At 41.3% G+C, this 16927-nt stretch overlaps 1 protein-coding gene across 16 annotated transcripts in view; it reads right to left on the reverse strand.

Annotated features, from left to right (window-relative positions):
* The window catches only part of LOC135184794 (uncharacterized), a 616367-nt gene that overhangs the window by 364949 nt on the left and 234491 nt on the right, over positions 1–16927 (reverse strand). For 15 of the 16 annotated variants that reach the window (XM_064160870.1, XM_064160872.1, XM_064160881.1 and 12 more), the window contains 2 exons: positions 14187–14270; positions 7612–7784 (listed from right to left, as the gene is read on the reverse strand). In XM_064160870.1, the coding sequence (XP_064016940.1) occupies positions 7612–7784; positions 14187–14270 (257 nt within the window). The remainder of the gene's footprint in view (positions 1–7611; positions 7785–14186; positions 14271–16927) is intronic. The other variant, XM_064160876.1, reaches the window with a different exon arrangement.

Consider the following 16927-nt stretch of genomic DNA (forward strand, 5'->3'; position numbering starts at 1 on the left):
TTGTCTGAATTTAAGCAAGCATTCATGTAGTGCAACTGGACTGTCTTCTCCAGTATTTCTGCATCTCCCAACTCAGAGACTACCTGATTATTTTTCATGCTAACAAATCAATGTGAATGACTACAAATCCCTTAAAAACTCGGACTGTACATGGAAAGCCTGGTATACCTCAAAGTTTGGCCTGCTTTGAGCAGAAGGTTGGGCTATATAGCCTCCAGAAATCTGGTCCCTCCATACTTAGATTAATCTGTTCTGTGAAATACAGGTCAGAAGCACCACCCAGTACATATTCCACTCAATAAATTCAGCTCTGCTGTAAAAGTCAGCAGAAGCACAGAAGTTACAACTTTTAGAGCAATTCATTTACCTATAGCTCATAAAACCTGTGTAGTCTATTATGCAGCTAAGGAGCCTCCTGTCATAAAAGTTAACCAACAGTAGACTTAGCTACATCTGTGACTACAGTTTGGCTCCAAATGTATTTAAAAATACTAATAAAACCTCTCTAGGATTAAAAAAATAATAGTAGTAGTAGTTCTGGAGATTACATGATCAACTAAAATTTGTTTTCATTGTATTTATTTTTGAAGGCTCATGTCTCTATGTATCACTAGTGCTCAATCTCACTACAACCCTCAGCTGAGTTCTGTGAATTTTAACAGGTGTTCAGTACTTGATGAAGCCACTTGAACTTCAACAGGACATGACAATCACTGCTTCTCTTTGAAGAGTCCCTCCAATTGCCTCTGTTTACTGAACCATAGAAATAGCCTTCCTTACTTGAGTTTGTATTAGGATAATGAGCCAGAGAGCTGACCAGTCAGATTACCTTAAGCAGCAGCAAATGCAGTATCACCATTTACAAGAGCTGTAGGATTCTTTGCTCCAGCTCAATAGTATATTGAGAATTACTTCAGTTGTTTAATTACCCCTTGATTTTAAAGGAAGAGCACAGTGAATCTGACAACTCCTTTGTAGGGAAAAATATCAGAAATAGGGAAGATATTCATTACTTCCATCTAAACATTTACCTAATCAAAATCCATGTAACTAAGCAATGAACAAAGCAATAATAAGAAAGCCTAGCAGAAAGGGATCTGGAGATTGTAACAAACAGGCAGCTGAATACAAACCAGTAACATGCCCAGGCAGCCAAGAAGGTCAATGACATCCTGGCTTGGATTAAAAATGCTGTGTCCAGCAGGAGCAGAGAAGCAATTGTCTCCTTGTACTCTGCTCTGATGAGGCTACACCTTGAGTATTGTGTTCAGTTTGGGGCATCACAATGAAGAGAGATGTGAAGGTGCTGGAGTGATTCCAGAGGAGGGCAACAAAGCTGGGGAAGAGCCTAGAGAATAAATCTTATGAGAAATGACTGAGGGAGCTGGGGCTGGTTAGTTTGAAAAGGAGGAGGCTGAGAGGAGACCTCATCAGTGTCTACAACTACCTGAAAGGGCATTGTGGGGAGGTTGGTGCTGGTCTCTTCTCACGGGTAAATAATGATAGAACGAGAAGGAATGGCCTCAAGCTGAGGCTGGGTAGGTTTAGATTGGACATTAGGAAAAGGTTTTTCACAGAGAGAGTGGTCAGACACTGGAATGAGCTGCCCAGGGAGGTGGTTGAGTCCCCATCCCTGGATGTGTCTAAGAGTCATTTGGATGTGGTGCTTAGGGATATGATTTAAGATGGATCTTGCAGAGTAGGGTTCTAGGTTGGACTTAGAGATCCTGAGGGTATTTTCCAAGCTGTATGTTTCTATGATTCTGTGAGCAGAGCATTATGATTAGAAGGAGCATCTGTAGCAATACATTTGTGCATTGTGACAGAGAGACACTTTCCAAACACATAAAATCTCTTTTCCACCATTTTGCCACATTCTTTTCCATGTTCCCCTTTCCTTCTTTCCCACTTCATAAAAAAAAAAGGAGGGGAGGGAATGTGTATTCCCGAGTGTCTAGAAACAATGAGGAAGGATCTTCCAAAATTTGGAGGGTTTTCACTGAGAAAACAGAAGCAGAATAAAGATTTTTAGAAATCCCAAATTGCCAGCTTGCAGCATAGGGAAGTCTGCTAGACAACATCTTGGTCAGGTTTTGAGTCTGCTGGGGCTGACTCAGACACACATCTGAGGTCTATGGACACACACTAAGCAGGACACAAGGAGTCCAAAGGTCAGAAGTCAATTATCTTAAGCTTTAGGAAGTTTGCCTCAGGTTTCTTCTCCTCAAACACAGGTTTGGTTGAAGAGCTTTTTCACCAGTCCAAGAGTAGTCTACCTGGTAGGAGTATAATTAATTCAATGAGCTGCTTAATGACAGGTTTCAAAAGGAAATATGATGTGCTAAGCACTTCAGATTTCACAGAATCACAGAACCTTAGAGGTTGGAAGGTACCTGTGGCTTTTCAAAACCAATTATCTAATTTCTCTCATTAAAATATTCCAAATAGCCTCAAACCAGCACAATACCTCCAGAGATCACTGAGTCCAACGACCCTGCCAAAAGTAGGACCCCGTAGGGTAGCTCACACAGAAATGCATCCAGGTGGGTTTTGAAAGTCTCCAGAGGAGACTCTACAACCTCTCTGGGCAGCCTGTTTCAGTGCTCCATCACCCTCACTGTAAAGAAATTTCTGAAGATGGAATATTCTATGTTCAAGTTTGCATCCATAGTTCCTCATCTTATTACTGTGCACCACTAAAAAGAGATTGTCTCCATCCACTTGACACCCACCTCTCAGATATTTATATAGATGAGATCTCCTCTCAGTTTTCTCCTCTCCAGACTAAAGACCCCCAGGTCTCTCAGGCTCTCTCCATAGGGGAGATGCTCAAGACCTCCAATCATGCTCATGAATCTCTGGATTTCAGCCCTTGTTCTCCCTCTGTAGAATGGAGATACTCATAATTCCTACTGTAAACAACTGAAATGGAAACCATTATACTACCAGACTGCAGAGATTAGTTGACAGCAAAATCACAAGCGTCACATATAGGTAGCCTATCAAAAATAGAGAAACCACTTTCGAGAGATGCTTTGGTATCCTTGAACTGCACTTCACATTAAAACAAACAGACAGAAAAACCCTTATTTGAATGTGACAGTTATTTGAAATCTTGGCAAACCTTAATAGATACTTAGGTAGGTTTCAGCTGAGGAAAAGCCACATTCAATACTACATTGCTCCTTGATGCACATTTTCACACAGGTATTATATTCGTGAAGAGTAATCACAAAAGATTGCTCAATGTCCAGTAGACCATGGCTGTGATGAGGGGGGGGCATCATACCATTGGGATACAGGCAACATTATTATCCAACAGGGTAAAACACGTAAGCAAATGTGCATTGGCAGCTTATATGACCAAAGCCTGACTCCACTGTCTATATTCCCGCTTGGAGAGTACACAGTACCAACTTTATCCACCTTTAGCCAAAGGAAAAGTGATCACTCCATCATCATATAGATTGATCTCACTGTGACTTCACAAGGAAACAGAGCAGGGGTGATATTGACTCTATAAAAATATTAGGCCTAATGGCCAGAGGCATTAACCTTTGTTTAACCAAAAGGTAAATTTCTTAATAAAGGGCAACATTTTATTGCTACCCACCTACAACAAATAGCACATTTCTACTACTATAACTCAGCTGCTGGTACTGAAGAGTAAAATCTATGCTTTTGTTTCAGAGGCTCTTGAGTAATTCACATGGAGGTCACAGATCAAAACTTATTATATAGTTGTGATGATCACATCCTGCAAGGTATTAAGCCCAGCACAGATACTAAATGTAGCAGCTAAGAAAGATGGAGATTTACTTCTAGTCAGAGATACAGACCAACTTGCAGGAAAGATATTCCTGACTTCTTAGCCAGCAGTGATGCTTCCAACTGTCTCATTATTAGTGTATTCTGAAACAACCTGCACAGAAATGAATATTCACTCTTATTGTCTTGGCTCAGAAACAGCCACAAATCCCTGAAATGTTTTTCTAGGTGTCAGAACAAGAGGACACAGCCTCAAGATGCACTAGGGCAGGTTTAGGCTGGATGTTAGGAAGGAGTTCTTCATGGAAAGAGTGATTGGCATTGGAATGGGCTGCCCAGAAAGGAGGTGGAGTCACCATCCCTGGACATGTTTTAAAAGGAGACCGGATGAGGCACTTAGTGCCATGGTTTAGTTAATTAGAAGGTGTTAGGTTGGACTCGATGATCTTGAAGGTCTTTTCCAACCTGGTTAATTCTGTGATTCTGTGTTTGTTTGTTTTCTCATGGCATTTCAATTGCTAACTGGCAAATTTGTGTTGCTAAAGGCCCATCAAGTGCAAACTCACCCCAATAACCAGTGCTTGCTTCACCTTCAGCAGCAACTCATGTTTTGAGACTGCATCACCTTTAGTCAAACACATTAAATCAGCATTATACATCAGGTCTTTCTGTGCCTATTTATCTGCTCTGAAAGATCAGACTCTGCCTGTAATAAGCATGTGTCCCATGAGTGATGGCTCATGACAGATGACTTCCTGCTGCATTCTGCATATCCAGCCTTGGTTGTACCTGCTTCAGTTCTACAACACAGTCCCAAAGTTATGGTTTTCTCTCAGTAGAGCCTACTTTTCTTTATTAAAAGCAAATGCCATTGAGGTTTCAGGATCTGTGGGGCTACATGGTAGGCTTCAGGGAACAGGAGTGCTTTCCAAATTTAATATTCTTTAATGTGTTTGTTAACAGAACATTGACATCTGCTTAGTGTTTTCTGTACAAGAATCTCTCAGATCTCCTCTTACGTGTTTCTTGCCAACCTCAGCTATCAGCTTTTGCATTTACAAAACAGAACATGAAGTAAGTAACAACACAGCTTAAAGTTCCATAGCTAAGATCTCACTAAGATCAAATAAGACCTTTTTATTATTATTATTACTGCAGAAAGTGCATCTGCTCTTTCAAAACCTTCTAATCATGGTGATCTCATCCACTGAACTGCTGTTTAAACAAAAGCCACCCATTTACCATAAAGCTACAAAGCAGAGGGGAAAAAAGCAATGAACTAAGGGATAGATAGTTAATACATGGCTGTTCTCCTCATGCCAACACTGACAGCAAAGCTCCTGTGCCAATCAGATGCCTCACTGGGGAGGGGTTTTGGCAGTCTGAAAAAGAAACAGCAACAATTCAAGTGCGTTTCTGAAAGCTCCGTTATAAAACCAGCTTCCTTTGCTTTAAACTCTCACTTGCTATTGTTAACACTTGGGCTCCCATGTTTTGTTTTCATTTTGTCAAAGCAAAGGAATGTGTGAGAGGTGTCTGTTAGACTTCTTCACTCAGCTTGAGGGTTAATGACTCAGTATGGTAGACGTTTGAAAACATTATGTTACTTCTAACAGCAAAATTGATAGAAGCTTGTTTCAGGCTCACCTTATGTCATTATGGTAGATTAAATTAACTAATCATAACTTATGCTGGCTGAAGTATATCTGCTACTCACTAAACCTGCAGAAGGAAGGGACAGAGAGGTTCTTCTGAATTAGAAGTAAATGCCACATGGCAGATTAAAGACTTTTTTCCCCCTACCAATACACATACATTCAAGTAGCAAAAGCTGGGAGCATCTCAAAGACAGTAGCAGCAGATTGTTGAGACCGTGGCAACAGTCTAACACTAAACCTGTAGCTGCTGTGGAAAGCCATCAACACTGCAGAGCTATATGGGTTTATCCAGAGAACGAAGAGTCAAGATGGTCCAACAAAAGATAAAGACCAATTAAAGAAGAATAAGCATGCTTACATTGTTGTTAAATTTCTCTGAATACCAACACAGAATCATTGAATTATTTTGGTTGGAGCAGACCTTTGAGATCATCAAGAACAACTGTTAACCCAGCTCTGCCAGGCAACCACTAAACCATGTCCCCAAGCAGCACGCCTGCACGCCTTTTAAGTCCCTCCAGGGATGAAGAGTCTACCACTTCCCTGGGCAGCTGGTTTCAGGGCTTGGCAATCTTTCTGGTGAAGAAAATGTTCCCAATGTCCAGGGGAGGTTCCTAAACCTCTCCTGGCACAACTTGAGGCTATCATATGACATAAAATATGTCATATTCCACTTTGTGTTCAAAAGGCCTGAATGCCCTTGTTCCTGTATTTCCAAAGAGAGGACGGACATGTACAGCACTGATCTAGAAGACAATATAGATGTTACAGTCATCTCCTTTTTACCCTTTACATTGCAGGATGCAAATATGACAGCTGATACCAACAACAGTGAAAGCAGTACTATAGCGTACTGCACGTGGATTCGCACACAAAATGTCAGTTAAAAAGCAAAATGCTGGTTTCAGATGACCAGATAACTCACTTCTCTCTACAATGTAAACATTGCTGAACATCTCCATAAAGGGTCCAGACAAGATGACCAATTTCCTAGTGACTATGCTTACAGGAAGGGTAAAACAAAGCACTGAGAAATCTATTGCATTCCTTCAGGTGGCACAGAGCTGTGGAGGCACCCAAAGAGCTCAAACTTAGTATGAACTCTCAATATTCTATTAAGCCTTCTGCAAAGGTGCAGCACTCTGTTTACCTGTTCCCAGGTTCCTATTCAATCTGTCCCTTGAGGCAGATATTACCTTTAGTACCATCTGAGTACTTTTCCCTTGCATTTCATTCCCAACTCATATTCTCTGAACAATATTCCCTGTACCACCTTCTGTGCATGATGCAAACAGCTACAAAATATAATCAGAAGGAAGGAAATATAGCTACACAAGGATTTAGAGGAGAGCAGCAGCAAGGATTTAGAGGAAATAATGTGTGTCCTTCACAATCATGCAGAAGGCAGCAATGAGACAAAAAACTTCCTCTGAAAATACAAGGAAGCTTAGAGCACCATCAGTCATTGGCTAACCTATTTTAAGCCCATCAGAGCCAGTGCACTGTTCTCATGTTGCTAATTAAAAATGATAGATTCATCAATTAATCTCTCTTCCTGTCCCCTAGCCTTGGTATGAGATTTTTCAAAGGGACAAATGGTAGTTAGGTGCCCACAAGTATCATTTCAGCCCCAAGAACTTGTGTCTTTGTCAACACGAACATGATCTCAGCTCTTTACAGTGTGAAATGACAAAAAGAAAACCATAAGAAGCTTTGCCATCCTGAAAAAACACAACAGGTTTCTAATTTAGGAATAATCTTAACCTCTGTACAACAAATATTGCTACATAAAACCTTCCTGGTCTCCAATCTGAACTTCCTCATTGATAGATGAATAAGCCTCTGTTAAATTTGGCAGAGAGAGATGTTCTAAGCTTAGGCTCTTGATTGAAACTCAATTGCAATACTTACTACAGAGCAGTCAGAGACACTCCAGTATTTAGGAGAGAAGCAATGAAGGCAATCTATTTTTATTCACATTGAAATAGAGACAAAGATGAAGGTCCTGCTGTAAGCTTAGCAAAGTGCCAGTCACATAAAGCAAGCCAAGGAAATGGGTTATCCTTTCCCCTTTCAATATATGTATCACCAGGCAGTGAAATAGAATTGGGGTGTACAAGGTTAACAAGTCAGCATCGTGTTATGAAGCAAGAGATAAAATTGTCTTATAGTTTTTAACTCTGACCTGTTCCAGTGAAAAGCTGCCAAGCAGAATTATGTCATCTTGAACATCTCTCTCAAACTGTTCGATATATGAAGGAATCTCTTCATCTTCAAGCTCCCTGTGAAGGTCACATGCCTTACTGGAGCTGACAGGCATCACAGCGGCAGAAAAATCCTCGCCGGCGAGATGGGCTGCTTGAAAGGAAAGCAGTAGGTTATCTCTTAGCAAATGGAAGTTCATTCACTGGTTAGTACCATCTCAGTTCATTTCTTTGGCCCATGCAGCAATTTAAGAGCTAACACTCTATTTTGCTTCTAAATTATAAATAAGAGAGAGGAACTTTCTGGACATTCTTTTGACTATGGAGTGAATGAGCAGGGCATTGGTTGTAAAAAGAAAGTAGTGATAAAGTCTTTATCATTCATTGGTTTGCTAATTGGGGTAAAAAGCCAATATATAAGCAATTTCTCACTCTTTGCTCCCTTTGCCTTCTACCTCCTCTACTGCTCCTCTGTGTGTGACTGAATACTCACCTTGACTGACCAGATAACAAGTGAGATTTTGCTGGTTTCCTGTGTGGGGGAAGAGAAGGTGGTGATGTTGGCTCCCTCTGGGCTTTCTTTATCCAGGGGGGAAGGATTTGGCTTCTGTATTGTTTCTCAATTATATATAGTTGCAAATACATGTAAATGTATTTTGCATATATGCTTGTGAATTTAGCTTTGCTGTAAAGCAGAGCTTTATCTTACTTCCAAGCTGTCCAAACTGGTCTGGGAAATTTTATTTGGGGGGTCATATTTTTCAAACACATGGCAGCCCACCAGCACTTTAAGACAACTGTCCATGCTATTAATGAAGAGTAATAAATAACAGCAGTAGAACATTCATGGGGTTCCAAGTTCCATTAGCAGGAGAACTCTTCTTAAGAGCAACTCCTGCATACAGGTACAACTTTAACATGTGTAGCTTCATCCTTAAATAATTTTGGAAAGGGATGCTCTGCATTTCCATCATCACTTTGTTCCCACATGAACAATAAAAGAACTGGGATTTAGAACAACTTTGGCTTTCACTCCTGAGCAAGTGTAGAAATAACTGCAATTCAAAGGAAGTTTTAAGTGGAATCGCACCAAATATTTGTCTTCCTCCTACTGGCCCCAGAGGATCCAATTCCTCCTCTGAGTGTGTGCACCCAGTTCCTGCCTAATTAATTTGGTCTGATTCTGCTCTCATTTCTCATCTGCTTGTCATTCCTCTGATTTCACTGTGGTGATGTATACAAAACCAGCTACATGCTGCACACACAGAAAAACCAATTTCATTCATAAAATCAACCTTAAAGAGAAGTTCTGTCCTTTTTTCACTTTAATTCCTCAAAAAAGATAAAGTAGATCTCATTGAAATCTGCCACAGTATCAATACAAGTTTGAGTAACAAATAATAAAGACAACTATTTTTGCTCATTTCTCCATGTTAGTGTCACTAAGAAATGACAGATACCAGGTTGTCCACATCTTGACTTTATCTTTTTTGTCTCGCATTTCTGTGTGTAACTTTTTATAGTTCTCTGTGCCTTTTCCTGCAAGAAACTGCCATATCTAGTTATTTGTTTTTCTCTTTGTCCATCCTAAGACATGAAAGCAGTTAAAAGACTTTTTTTTCCCCTTTCTTGCTCCTCAGTCCCCTTTGAAGTCTCTCATTCTCTAATGAAGACCAGAAAAGGAAAGATAAAACTAAGGCTATTAACATTTTCAGTTTTCCTCACTACTCATTGTTTAATGACTTTAATTGTTGAGCCTCCTGCATACTTAAATCACCTCAGTGCCACCAACACACAGGAAGTAGGGTGGAGTTTTTATTTAATTACAACAGGATACCATTCAAAGTGATGTCGGGGGAAGTGTACAGTAGATATAAACAGCCCAAACCATTACCTTAGGGTACACAATCTCTTCACGTAGCATCACACAAGCCTAACGAAAAGTGATTTGACCTACAACTATTAACTGCAAAAGCAACACAATATTTACATTTACTGTAAGTTTAAGAGATTGGTGAGGAGAGAGCAAATCCAGAACACGCTGGGAAAGGAAACATTGGTGACAGCAGAAGATGAAGCTTCTCTTATTCCCTTCAATGCTGTGCTGTACACAAGGGGCCATATGCTCAGCTGGTGTAAATCAGCTGCTTTGCTGCTTTCACAGGAGCAGTGTGAGCTTATATCCTAGTACATCCCCCTAACCCAACATTTTTTGGGTGGAGACAGGTAGTCTTTATGTATCAAATAAATAGGAACAAAAATAGTCTGTTCAAAGAGAAGACCACACAGTGAGTAATCAAAATTCTGCTTTTTTGTCTTTGTCATTTTGGGGAGGAATCCTATTAAGTGAGCTCAGCTTTGGTGGAAAACACTGAGCTTATAAGCACAAGTCTTGTAGAAAAAGAGCAAAAGAAGAGAGAGAACATTTTCAAAAGCCTTTTCAAGGAAGTAACTTCTGAATATACAGAGATAAATTCTGAATCAGTTTTGAAAACTATTTTATGAGAAGGTACCTATGCTCAAATCACAGAATAGTAGGGATTGAAAATGAGATCTGAAGGTTATTTACTTCAACCCTTCTGCTAAAGCGGGGTTGCCTAGGATGGCATCCAGGCAGAGTTTGAGTCTCTCCAGAGAAGGAGATTCCATCAGCTCTCTGAGTAGCCTGGTCCAGTTTTTTGTCACCCTCACAGTAAAGAAGTTTTTCTTTATATTCAGATGGAACCTACTATGTTTTAGTTTGTGCCTGTTATCTTTTGTCCTATCACTGAGCACCACTGAAAAAAAGTCTGTTCCCTTTCTCGTGACACCTGCTTTTTAGATATTGATAAGCATTGATAAGAATCACTCCCTGTCTTCTCCAGGCTAAATAGCCTCACATTTTTCAGCCTTTCCCCACTCAGATGCTCCAGTCTCCTCATCATCTTTGTGGCCCTCCTTTGGACTCTCCAGCAGTTCTTTGCCTCTCCAAACTGGAAGCAGAACTGGACACAATACTCTAGATGTGGCCTCATCAGGGTAGAGGGGGAAAAGAACCTTCCTTTACTCAAATTCTAACAATACTTGTTGAAAACATACAAAAGCTCCTTTAAGCACAGTTGGACAAACTTCATTTGCTTCAGGTTGTTAGGATCTGCGTTAAACTTGGTTGCTTCAGCTGTACTTCGCTGAGGCTTTTGACTGTCTCCCATAGCAAACTCCTGGCAAAACTGGCACCCTATGTCTTGGACAGGGGCACTCTGTGCTGAGTTAACAACTGGCTGGATTGCTGGGCACAGAGAGTGGTGCTGAATAGTGCTACATCCAGTTGGCAGCCAGTCACTCCAGGGATCAGTGCTGGGCCCAGTCCTGTTTCATATCTTGATGATCTGGATGAGGGCATTGTGTCCACAATTAGTAAGTGTGCAGATGACAGCAAGCTAGGAGCAGGTGTTGACCTGTTGGAGGGTAGGGGGGCTCTGCAGAGGGACTTGGACAGGCTGGACAGATGGGCACAGTCCAAAATCATGAGTTTTAACAAGTCCAAGTGCAAATTTGGCCACAACAACCCCATGCAGTGCCACACCTTGGAGACAGAGTGGCTTAGAGCAGCCAAGCAGAAAGAGACCTGGGGGTACTGGTCGACAGCAGCTGAACATGAGCCAGCAGTGTGCTCAGGTGGCCAAGAAGTCCAACAGCATCCTGGCCTGTATCAGGAATAGCTATCAGGACCAGGGAAGTCCTTCTGCCCCTGTACTCAGCACTGGTTAGGCCACACCTTGAGTATTGTGTCCAGAGAGGGAGCTGGGGGTGTTCAACCTGGAGAAGAGAAGGCTCAGGGGAGACCACGTTGCTCTCTACAACTGCCTGAAAGGAGGCTGTGACCAGGTGGGGTTGGTCTCTTCTCCCAGGCAACCAGCAGACACAGTCTCAAGCTGGGCCAGGGCAGGTTTAGGCTGGATGTTAGGAAGAAGCTCTTCACAGAAAGAGTGATTGGCATTGGAATGGGCTGCCTGGGGAGGTGGTGAAGTCACCAGACCTGGAGATGTTTAAAAGGAGTCTGGACAAAACACTTAGTGCCATGGTTTAGTTAATTAGAAGGTGTTAGGTGATAGGTTGGACTTGATGATCTCAAAGGTCTTCTCTATGATTCTGTGAATCATGTTGTCCATGCTGTTTAAATCACATCTTCTCCTTAGCACAGGCTGTACTTGCAGGTCAAACAACTAAAATGCTGCGAAACATGGCACTTCAAGGTTTTGGTTGATGCCAAAGAATAATATAACAGGAAATATTTCTTATGGCATTCAGCTGGCATTGTTTTAGATGTGCATGGATCTACAATCTTGTATTGTATGAGAGATTGCATCCCTTGGCAAAAAACTACATTCTACATCTTCCTCTCAAAAACAATGTTGCCTTTTCAGTTGCCTTATGATATGAACTAATACGAACCATAAGAGTGACCAACAGGTTACTCAGCCACAAAATGCTTTAAATATACAATTAGATAAATTCTGAGCCACATTCTTCCCTTTCCTTTGGGAACCATCTATTAATTAGGACTGTATGACTACGTGATTTTTCAGCTGAATGGTCAAATGAGGGAAAGAAGCGGTTCTGTAAGAGTAGAACCAAATGAATCCTAGTTTTCTATGGACTTTCTGATGTCTAATAAGGGTCAAGCTCACATATTAGCTTTTCCTTCAGTGGAGACATTAATAATGCTTGTCTTCTCTGCTCAGTTGCCCACTTCCATAAAACTGGTAAGGAAGTCAGACCTGTGAGACTTGCTCTGTCTTTAAAAGAAAGAGGGCTAAAAGTGAACAACAGGTTCAAAAACTGGAAGAAACACAGACAGGTAGAAACAAATACAGCCTGATATAGTCACAGAAGACTGCACAAGCCTCATTTTCTCAGGAAAATCATAGAATGGTTTGGGTTGAAAGAGACCTTTAAAAGTCATTTAGTCCAATCCCCTTGCAGAGAGCATAACCAGAACAGATTGCTTTCTTCACCCAAGTAACAACTGATAGGACAAGGGAGAGCAGCCTCAAATTGTGTCAGGTGAGGTTTAGGTTGGATATTAGGAAACATTTCACAGAAATATTCTAGTTGGAAAAGACCTTCAGGATCACCAAGTTCAACCAATAACAGCGCACCCTAAACCATATCCCCAGGCACCACATTCAAATGACTTTCAGACACAAAAGCTCAAAGAGTTCTCAGTCCTGGGAACAAGCTGCCCAAGAAGGTGATGGAGTCACCTTCCTTGAAGGGATTTGAAAGACATGTAGATGTGGTGCCCGTGTTATGTGTTAATGGTTGGACTTGGTGATCTTAGAGGTCTCTTCCAACCAACACTGTTGTACTATTCTATTATGCTGTGAAATACTGGTAGATGAGGCCTACAGAGGTACTACAGATAGGGATAGGCACCCCGTGTCAGTCTTTTCTGACAAAATCACCTTGACTTCACAGCCCAATCCAGTTTTATCTATGTTCTTGTAGGAAAAATGCAACCAATAGTCCACAGCTCTTCTATAGTCTTCTTCAGCAATGTCATAGAACCATAGCCTTATAGAACAGTTTAGGTTGGAAGGGACCTCAAAGATCACCTGGTTCCAACCCCTTGCCATAGGCAGGGATACCTCTCACTAGAACAAGTTGCTCAAGGTCTCATGCAACCTGGCCTTGAACACCTCCAGGTAGGGAGAAGCCACAACCTCCCTGGGCAACCTACTGCAGTGTTTCACCACCTTCACTGGAAAGAACTTCTTCCTAACATCTAGTTTAACTCTCCCCTCTGCCAGTTTAAATCCACTACCCCTTGTCCTGTCACTACAAATCCTTGTAAATAGTCCCTCGTCAGCCCTCCTGTAGGGCCCTTCAGATACTGGAAGGCCACTACAAGGCCTCATTAATGCCTTCTCTTCTCCAGGCTGGAAAGCCCTGACTCTTGTAGCCTATCCTCATAGCAGAGCTGCTCCAGCCCTCTGATCATCTTTGTGTCCCTCTTCTGGACTCGCTCCAATAGTTCAGTGTCCTTCTTGTGTTGGGGGTTCCAGAACTGCACACAGTACTCCAGATGGGGCCTCACAAGAGTAAAGGGGTAGATGCAGCCCAGGACATGGTGGAGCTTTACATGCAACAGTAGAGAGCTCACTAATCATTTGTTAAATTATTTTGCTTAAACTAACTGCCTGAGTTTAGCCATGACAGTTGTACTTTCTTTCCCTTGCATTCAAAATGAGACAAAATGTCTTCGAAAGATGTTGCTAATATGATCAGTGCCATTTTAAGGGATGTTTTGCAACCCCAGGCAAACAGAAATGTTTGCCTTTTCTAGAACAAAGTTGCTTACAGACTAAAGAGTTGTAAAATACATTGCAGCTCAAGGAGCTACAGTGCTGTAGGCAACTGCCTGACTGTCTCTTTGACAGAGTAGGTTCTGTGTATAACAAAACTGTAACAAGGAACCTCATACGGTTCAAGTGGATGGATTACTCACTCCCCTCCCTGCATCCAGACTGTGAAGAGTTTTATTTTTCTTTATACAAATGATTTTATGATTTACCTTGGAAGTTCAGCATTTGGTCTTCTTCATCTAGGATCTTCATCAGTTCACTGTACAGGATTTCCTCATCAGTTAACACAGAATCTTAAAAACAGATCAAAACAAAAGCCAACAATGAAACATCTGTTTCTTCAGTAGTATTTCAGGAGGTACCACTTTAACATATAAATAAATATATAAAACTACAAAGGTTAAGAAACCATTTGAGAGTTACAAATGGTTTTGAGTGCTAATTTCATAGAAGAGATGACCATCATGGTCTAGTTGACTGGATAGGGCTGGGTGATAGGTTAGACAGGATGATCTTGGAGGTCTCTTCCAACCTGGTTGATTCTATGATCATTTTCTAAGTTATGATAGAGTTTAAAATAAATCACACAAAATCATATACTTCTAAATGGTGAACAATATTGCATCTTGAACTGACTGGAACTGGTTTACTAATTCTGTTAATAGACTAATTGAAATTATTATTTATATCCAAACTGACAGGGGACTTATATGTCACCTCTTAATAGATTTCAAAACACCTAATGTCTTTTCTAATACGATTTTGGATCTTAGAAATTTTACTCTATTTTCCATAATACTGACACATTACTGTGAGGAGGAACTTCTTTACTATAAAGGACATGGATCACTGGAACAGGCTGCCCAGAGAGGTTGTGGAGTCTCCTCTGGAGACTTTTAAGGTCCATCTGGATGCATTCCTGTGTGACCTGAGCTAGACTGTATGATCCTGCTCTGGCAGGGGGGTAGGACTTGATGATCTCCAGAGGTCCCTTCCAACCCCTAACATCCTGTGATCCTGTGAAGTATGAGTTGTCAATACAGGATATTCTGAATGGCTGTTGAATTATCCACATTCCCAATAATACCTGCAACTTTTAAGAAGAAGCAACACATACAAGAAGCAACACATACACACATATCCCTTTTTCCAAGAGACCTAAAAGCCCTTCAATTGTCTATATGCAAGGGAGAAATTACCAGTTGAGGCAGTCTTTTCTCCAGATCTCCCATACTCTGGCTTCTTTAAGTTGTCCCTGAAGACAGACAGTTGGAAGACCAAAATAGTGCATATGAGGCAAGTAAATTGAAGTAAAGCTACAAATTTCAGAGCCAAGCTTTTCAGTCATGCTGAGGATTCAAAGCTGGACATTTCTGCAAACCTGTTCTGCAGCTACAAAATCCTTGAGGTGAGGCTGCACCTGGAATACTGTATCCAGTTATGGGCCCCTCAGTGCAAGAAGGACCTTAGGGAACTGCTTGAAATAGTCCAGAGTAGAGTCACAAAAGTAGCTAAAGAAATGTAAAATCTTCCTTACGAGGAGAGACTGAGGGAGCTGGAGCTCCACTGCTTGGAAAGGAAGAGACTGAGAGGTGATCTCATCAATGTTTATAAATATGTAAAGGGTGAGTGCCAAGAGGATGGAGCCAGGCTCTGCTTGGTGATGCCCAATGACAGGACAAGGAGCAATGAGTGGAAGCTGAGGCATAGGAAGTGCCATGTAAACGTGAGGAGGAAATTTTTCCTGGGAGGGTGGCAGAACACTGGAACAGGCTGCCCAGGGGTGTTGTGGAGTCTCCCTTTATGGAGATATTCAAGATCCGTCTGGACACTTTCCTGTGTGATCTGGTATAGGTGAACCTGCTTTGCAGGGGGTTGAACTGGATGATCTTTTGAGGTCCGTTGCAGCCTTTAACCTTCTTTGATTCTGTGACTTACATTTCTTTTTGCATGTAACATTGAAACACTCCCTTAGAGAGGTGTGAGGGGGGTGGAAGCAAATCCATAGTGGCGTGGGGTTTGTTCTCAGGGCATTATCAACTCAGACAACTTTCCAGAACAAATTTAATTTATCAAATGTAGGAAAGATAATTGCCAATATCTTAATTTTCACAGAACAACCTATTAAAGAATCCCATATGATAAACACATTAAAATTATATTTAACTTTGTATAATAGAGTTAGTGACTGAGATATGCTTCTCACCAGCTATTCTCTTTGGGCTTTGGGCCCAGCTTGCTTAAGACATAAGAAGAGTGTAACTTTAAAGTTTGCCCTGATTTCTTCATCTTATTTCGCATCTATCACTTGTCAGTGACAAGTTGCTAGCTGGAAAGAGAAGGTAAGGGGCTACAGTTCCACATCAGATGATGACCATGCAGGACCAGATTTCAGTTCTGAATGTCCTTCTAGCTTTGTCCACTACATAAAAAATGTGATTCCACTTATTTTACAGTTCCACAAGGAAAACATACAATGGTATGTAAGTATCGCTAAATCAGGACGGTTGAGATGCGAAGAGACCTCTGCAGACCACTAGGTCCAGCCTCCTTGCTCAAGTGGGATCACCTAGAGCCAAGAATCCCAGGACCTTGATCAGACAGCTTTTGAATACCTTCAAGGTGGAAGGCTTAGTCCTGGGCAAAGGTGTTCACAAAGTATTAAAACTGCTCTTCAGATGACAATACAACCAAACTGAGCCCAGTACCTTGCTAAAACACCTTTAAATAGCCAAGTGTTACCCCAACCTAAGAGTGACATTTTTACTGGGGAGGAAAAGAGAAACACCAAAAGAACAGCTGTTCACACACTCATCTCAGGTCTAGCCTGACACATAGAAGCCTAAAACCACCTCTCCACTCCCATCCTAGAACTGGATATACTTTCTCAGTGCTTTAACCTGTTTCAAATTAAAACAAACAAATTAAACAAAACCCAAAACAAACAAAC

Source organism: Pogoniulus pusillus, chromosome 21 (genome assembly GCF_015220805.1).
Source record: "Pogoniulus pusillus isolate bPogPus1 chromosome 21, bPogPus1.pri, whole genome shotgun sequence".
Classification (NCBI taxonomy): domain Eukaryota; kingdom Metazoa; phylum Chordata; class Aves; order Piciformes; family Lybiidae; genus Pogoniulus; species Pogoniulus pusillus.